A 7,064-nucleotide genomic window follows, 5' to 3' on the forward strand; every position below is an offset into this window, starting at 1 on the left:
TTCAATTCAGTTTCAGTTTCAGTTTCAGTAGCTCAAGGAGGCGTCACTGCGTTCGGACAAATCCATATACGCTACACCACATCTGCCAAGCAGATGCCTGACCAGCAGCGTAACCCAACGCGCTTAGTCAGGCCTTGAGAAAAAAAAGGTGAATAAATAATAGATAAGCGTACATAGATAAGTAAATAAATAATAATTATAATATATAAAAAGGGGTAGTAGTAATAATAATAATAATAAATAAATAAATAAATAAATAACCGTTCAAAAGGAGAAATAGCCCATGGAACATGCGAATGGAACGCTTTTTTTATAAAATTGAATTTTTTTTTTTTTTAAAGATTTATACAGCGTCAATAACCATGAGTCAAACTATTATAGCAAATGGTTCAGCAATATTTTTGTATCTGTATTTTGTACTTGTATTTCTTTTTATCATAACAGATTTCTCTGTGAAATTCGGGCTGCTCTCCCCAGGGAGAGCGCGTCGCTACACTACAGCGCCACCTTTTTTTTTTCTTTTTTTTTTTTTTGTATATTTTCCTGCGGGTAGATTTTTTTTTTTTTCCTATCGAAGTGGATTTTTCTACAGAATTTTGCCAGGAACAACCCTTTTGTTGCCGTGGGTTCTTTTACGTGCGCTAAGTGCATGCTGCACACGGGACCTCGGTTTATCGTCTCATCCGAATGACTTAGTGCTAATCCGTCCGCTTAGGAGGGGAGAGAATCTGAACGCATGGAACCGAATACCACACTCACCAGTTTTGTTTTGTTTTTTTATCCCCCTCCACTAGACTTTGAGTAGCGATCTGGACGCTAGTCATTCGGATGAGACGAAAAATGGAGGTCCCATGTATACCATGCACTTAGCGCACGTTAAAGAACCCACGACAACAAAAGGGTTGTCCCTGGCGAAATTCGGAAGAAAAACCCATTTTGATAGGAAAACAAATAAACATGCAGGCAGAAGAAAGGGTGGTGCTCTGGGTGTAGCGACCCACTCTCTCTGGGGAGAGCAGCCTGAATTTCACACAGAGAAGTCAGATGTGACGAGCAGAACTGCAAAACAAAACAATGCAATGCAATGCAATGCACTGCAATACAATACAATGCAATGCAATGCAATGCAATACAATACAATCCAATGCAATACAATGCAATGCAGTAGTCTGCTGCGCTGTAAAGACCAGGGCACTGACTGTACAGAAAACATGCTATGCAGACAACATACACGTGTGCATTGTCAAGTCAGGAGTCTTTTACAAAAGAACAGTGTGGAAGATTGTACAGTGTACGTAATGCGTAAACACATTATCTTTGAGGATAACCGTGTGGGTTTTTTTTTTTTCCCTATCTTGTATTTACCATGTGTTGTGATGAGTGTTGTATGTGCGTCATCATCATCATCATCGTTGTTATTTCATTGTTATCATTATTATGTTTATGACGTCGACGACATCTACTACTACTATTTCTACTACAACTGCTAAAGGGATATTTCTAGAGTGTGTAATTCAACAAGACTATGCGCTTGACAACGACACCTTAAAAAAGTTTTGGTTTTTTTGTTTTTATTTTTTATTTGATGTGTGCGCGACAGATGGGGGCTACTGTTTTTCACCAGTCAGACAGCCCAGGAGACAGATGTCAGCAATCTGCAGATGAGCTTCCCAGCCTGGTCTGTCTACTATGGCCTGTTCCATGTCTTCGAAAAAATGCAGGTAGGATTCGGTTGGTGTTTTTTTTATATTTCGTTCTGTCTTACAACGGTGCGTTCCTTTGATGACAGAAACCGTATCGATTCATGGCAGTTACGCATATATTCAGGCCTACAGTCAGTCATATTTGCAGGCCAGGATATGATTTTCAGTCTCTTTGTCCTTTTATGTATGTAAGCACATATCTGTTCATGAGACGAATTATGATTAGTTCCTTTGTGAATACTTCAACTTCTTCTTCTTCTTCGTTCGTGGGCTGCAACTCCCACGTTCACTCGTATATACACGCGTGGGCTTCTACGTGCATAACTTTTTTTTTTTTTACCCCGCTATGTAGCAGCCATACTCCGTTTTCCGGGCGGAGGAATGTGGATAATTCAAAGGCTCAGCTCTGAATTTGCTTTTGGACGCGACATTTTGATTTCTGGAAATACTGGGAAGTTATGGGGTGCAAAGGTGTCAGGAGAAATCTGTTAGAGCGACAAGGATTGGGGAGCTATGAGAGAGAGAGGGAGAGAGAGAGAGAGAGAGAGAGAGAGAGACCAGACCAGACCAGACCAGACCAGACCAGACCAGACGATTCATTCAGATGGGCCATAGCCCCTACTGAAGGGGTGTAAACAAAGTACAGTAATCAATCAGCCCTCAATCAGCCCTTTTATCTGTAGAAAAGCAAATGCAACTTACTTAAGCTATGAATACATTAATAATGCAGAGTTCATGTAACATCTTTTATCCGTTTGAGAGATTTATACAGAAATATTGCTGAATGTTTACTAGTTCCAGTATGATTGCGGAATTAATTCTGTTTTCAAGTCATGAAGATCTGGGCACTCCAAAACGAAATGCGTTTCATCTTGACTTGTAGAATTACACAAGTTACATGAGCGATTTTGTGAGTCGTCAGTTTTATATCTTTTTAAATGAACATCAATATCCGAAACACCACATCTAAATTTTGTCAGTGCCTGTTTAATATATTTATTTAGAACCATTGAAATATATGTCTCCATTCTAACTGAGGTTTTAAACGTTCTGTATAAGGAAAATCTAGCACTGTTTGAATGTAATCATTCCATTCCTGCCATCTACAGTCAGTAATTCTCTGTTAAACACATTTCAAAAAAACTATTTATGTCTTTCACTCCTTAGTTATCCCAAACAAACGAAACTATCCCAAACAAACGAAACTCCAAAGAATTTTTGAGAGAGAGAGAGAGTCACAGACGGACACAAAGAGAGAAACAGAGACAGACAGATAAACGGACACTCGCAGACATACAGACATCTGTGTGTGTGTGTGTGTGTGTGTGTGTGTTATTGGATGTGTGTGTCTTTACCTATTTTCAAAAGACTATTTTTACCATTGAAAACAACGACAACAAATGCTGAAAAGGTGTGAACAGGTTTGTGAGCGCTGCACTTGAGAATTTTGATTACTGTCTCTTGTTAGCTTTGAGCTACACAGGCATTCCAAACTACATTGGTCACATTTACTCGGACGTGTTTACTTATCTAAAGGTAAAACTCTGAACGACCAGCAGCTGTTTAGAACTCAAAGAACGGCTTCATCACAATAAAAGTTTGCGAAAGAGTTCAGAAAATACAATAGTCATATGTATCCCAGTACTATTACCATGATACTTGTGTTTTCCCTCCTCTATGTTATGAGCATACTTTCTGCTATAATGTCACTAAACTTTCTGCACACGACACTATGCTGTCACTAAACTTTCTGCACACGACACTATGCTGTCACTAAACTTTCTGCACACGACACTATGCTATCACTAAACTTTCTGCACACGACACTATGCTGTCACTAAACTTTCTGCACACGACACTATGCTATCACTATACTTTCTGCACACAACCGAATACTATACCATCACTACAGTTTCTGCACACAACCGAATACTATACTTTCACTATGCTTTCTACAACAACCGAATACTGTATTATCATCAGTATACTTTCTCCACGAATACTATACTATAACTATACTTTCTACACACAACCGAATACTATACTATCAATATACTTTCTCCAGGAATACTATACTATAACTATGCATTATACACACAACCGAATACTATACTACCACTACACTTTCTACAACAACAACCGAATACAATACTATTAATATACTTTCTCCACGAATACTATACTACCACTATACTTTCTACACACAACCGAATACTATACTACCAGTACTCTTTCTACAACAACAACCGAATACTATACTATCAATATTTCCACAAATACTATACTACCACTATACTTTCCACACCTAACCGAATACTATACCACCATTATACTTTCTACAACAACAACCGAATACTATACTATCACTATACTTTCTCAACGACTACTATACTATCACTATACTTTCTATACATAACCGAATACTATACTATCACTATACTTTCTACACATAACCGAATACTATGCTATACTATCACTATACTTTCTTCACAGAACCGAATAATATACTATCACCATACTTTCTACACAGAACCGAATATAAAACTTTCACTATACTTTCTACACACGATACTATACTATTACTATACTTTCTACACGTAACCGAATACTATACCATCACTACAAGCGAACACTATACTGTCAGTTTCCTTTCTCCACGAATACTATACTACCGCTATACTTTCTACACATAACCGAATACTATACCACCACTATACTTTCTACAATAACAACCGAATACTATACTATCACTATACTTTCTACAACAACAACCGAATACTATACTATCACTATACTTTCTCCACGAATACTATACCACCACTATACCTTCTACACATAACCGAATACTATACTATCACTATACTTTCTACACATAACCGAATACTATCCCATCACTATACTTTCTACACATGACCGAATACTATACTATCATTATACATTCTACACACGATACTATACTATCACTATACTTTCTACAGTCCATCTGACCCATCCCTACCCCTCCCACTTTTTGTTTTTTTCTTCAGACGTTCAAAGCTCTCCGAGGAATGTTCGTCACGGACCAGAACCTGCTGGACTTGGATCCCTTCATCCGAGGCTGTCTCCAGGTGGTGGACATCCAGCTGACCACGAACGGCCAAGGCTTTGAGGTCAAGCTGGCCACCAAGTCTCAGCCAGAGCACGTCGGCCACATCGACCAGAATCGCCATGTTTGGTTCACGTAGACTTTGTTGGGGCTCTGTGGGGCTGGCTTCCTCCCTTCCTTCCTTCCTTCCTCTCTTCCTTCCTTCCCGTGGAAGTTTCTGTGGAGTTCTTGCTTCTTTTTTTTCTATTCGTACTCTGTGTGTCTGCTTTCTTCCTTCCTTTTTTTTTTTCTTCACGTGGTATGATCGCCTATTTCCTCCATTAATAAAACACACACACACACACACACACACACACACACACACACACACACACACACACACACACACACATATATAGATATACGCAGAATAAAGAAAGGGGAGGTTCAAGATTTTCACACCTCATATTGGACACTTTGGATTTTGAGATAATTAATAATGATTGAAAAGTAAACAGCTTCAACCGAAAGACAGCCTCTAAAAGCAGAGAGAAGAATTTTTTTCCATCCCCGAGAGGTGTCAGTGTGTCTTTCTGCGCCTCTGTACGTCCTTGACAGCAGAAGTTATCACGGTTTTTTGAGTGTTTTTTGTGTGCTTTGTCTTTTTTTTCCTTTTGCTTTGTTCGTGTGAGTCGTTTTGCTCCCCACTTGCTTTGCTATTGGGTGGGGGTTTTTTTCATCATTTTTTCTTCTTTTAAATGAAAAGAAGAAAAGAAACGGCAGTCATTTCCAACAGTGCGAATGTAATACACAAAAATGTGTCGTGACAATAAAAAGAATGTCTGACTGGGTCCACTATTTGGCTCTTCTTTATGTGTGGCGTCAGAGTGATGGCCTAGAGGTAACGCGTCCGCTTAGGAAGCGCGAGAATCTGAGCGCGCTGGCTCGAATCACGGCTCAGCCGCCGATATTTTCTCCCCCTCCACTAGACCTTGAGTGGTGGTCTGGACGCTAGTCATTCGGATGAGACGATAAACCGAGGTCCCGTGTGCAGCATGCACTTAGCGCACGTAAAAGAACCCATGGCAACAAAAGGGTTGTCCCTGGCAAATTTATGCAGAAAAATCCACTTCCATGAGAAAAACAAATAAAACTGCACGCAGAAAAAAATATATAAAAAATATTTTTTAAAAAGGGTGGCGCTGTAGTATAGCGACGCGCTCTCCCTGGGGATAGCAGCCCGAATTTCACAAAGAGAAATCTGTTGTGATAAAAAGAAATACAAATACAAAATACAAACGAATACAAATTTTGGAATTGATGTAAAAATTCGCAACAAAACGAAAAACGGTAATGAAATCTGCTTTTCGTGTCTAATTAACACCAGTTACTATAAGGACGAAAGCGGCAGAATGGTCAAGGCGCTCATCAGCTGGTGCAGTGTCAGTAAGGGTATGGGTTCGAATTCTGGTTCTCGCCCTTTCTCCGAAGTTTGACTAGAAAATCAAACTGAGTATATCATCATTCGGATGGAATGATAAACCGAGGTTCCGTGTCCAGCACTCACTTGGTACACTGACAAAGAATCGAAATATGTTTTAGAAGAAATGATAGGTACACAAATATATACGCATGCCCTCAAGGCTTGACCAGTGTGTTGGGTCATGCTGCTGGTCAGGCATCTGTCTAGCAGAAGTCGTGTAGCATGATATATGGATTTGTCCAAACGCAGTGATGCCTCTTTGAGAAACTGAAAATGGAAACTACCCCTGTGTATAAAAAGCAAAACAAACCAAAACACAAGAAACAACAACAACAACAGTATTTCGTTTGACTGCAATTTTGACCGGGCGCAACAGTCGAATGGTTAACTCACTCAGTACGGCCAGTCCTCTCTTCTCCTCTACACAGACCCCTCGGATGTCCAGTGGGTGTCTGAATGACCCAACCTTTAGCTTCCGTCGTCAGAATTGTGGTATTCTTTGTCAACATTCACCTCTTCAGTACAAGAGCCTTCCACCTGCAATATTTTGATGATGGTAATTGGGGTGAAACGCTGTTAACGTCGTCTCTTTCGCCGTTCGTATGGAGAGAGTTAAAGCGTTGGACTTTCAATCTGAGGGTCCTGGGTTCGAATCACGGTGACGGCGCCTGGTGGGTAAAGGGTTCAGTGGAGATTTTTACGATCTCCCAGGTCAACATATGTGTAGACCTGCCAGTGCCTGAACCCCCTTCGTGTGTGTACGCAAGCAGAAGATCAAATACGCACGTTAAAGATCCTCCGAAAGCGGAGTATG

The 7,064-nt window shown here is 40.1% G+C and overlaps 1 protein-coding gene across 2 annotated transcripts in view; it reads left to right on the plus strand.

Annotated features, from left to right (window-relative positions):
* The window catches only part of LOC143296344 (uncharacterized), a 34,942-nt gene extending 29,324 nt beyond the window's left edge, over positions 1-5,618 (plus strand). For both annotated transcript variants that reach the window (XM_076608220.1, XM_076608221.1), the window contains exons 11-12: positions 1,601-1,721; positions 4,730-5,618. In XM_076608220.1, the coding sequence (XP_076464335.1) occupies positions 1,601-1,721; positions 4,730-4,927 (319 nt within the window). In that variant the 3' untranslated portion in view covers positions 4,928-5,618. The remainder of the gene's footprint in view (positions 1-1,600; positions 1,722-4,729) is intronic.
* Positions 5,619-7,064: the final 1,446 nt, after the last annotated feature.

The sequence above is a fragment of the Babylonia areolata genome, chromosome 21, assembly GCF_041734735.1.
Source record: "Babylonia areolata isolate BAREFJ2019XMU chromosome 21, ASM4173473v1, whole genome shotgun sequence".
Lineage (NCBI taxonomy): Eukaryota > Metazoa > Mollusca > Gastropoda > Neogastropoda > Buccinidae > Babylonia > Babylonia areolata.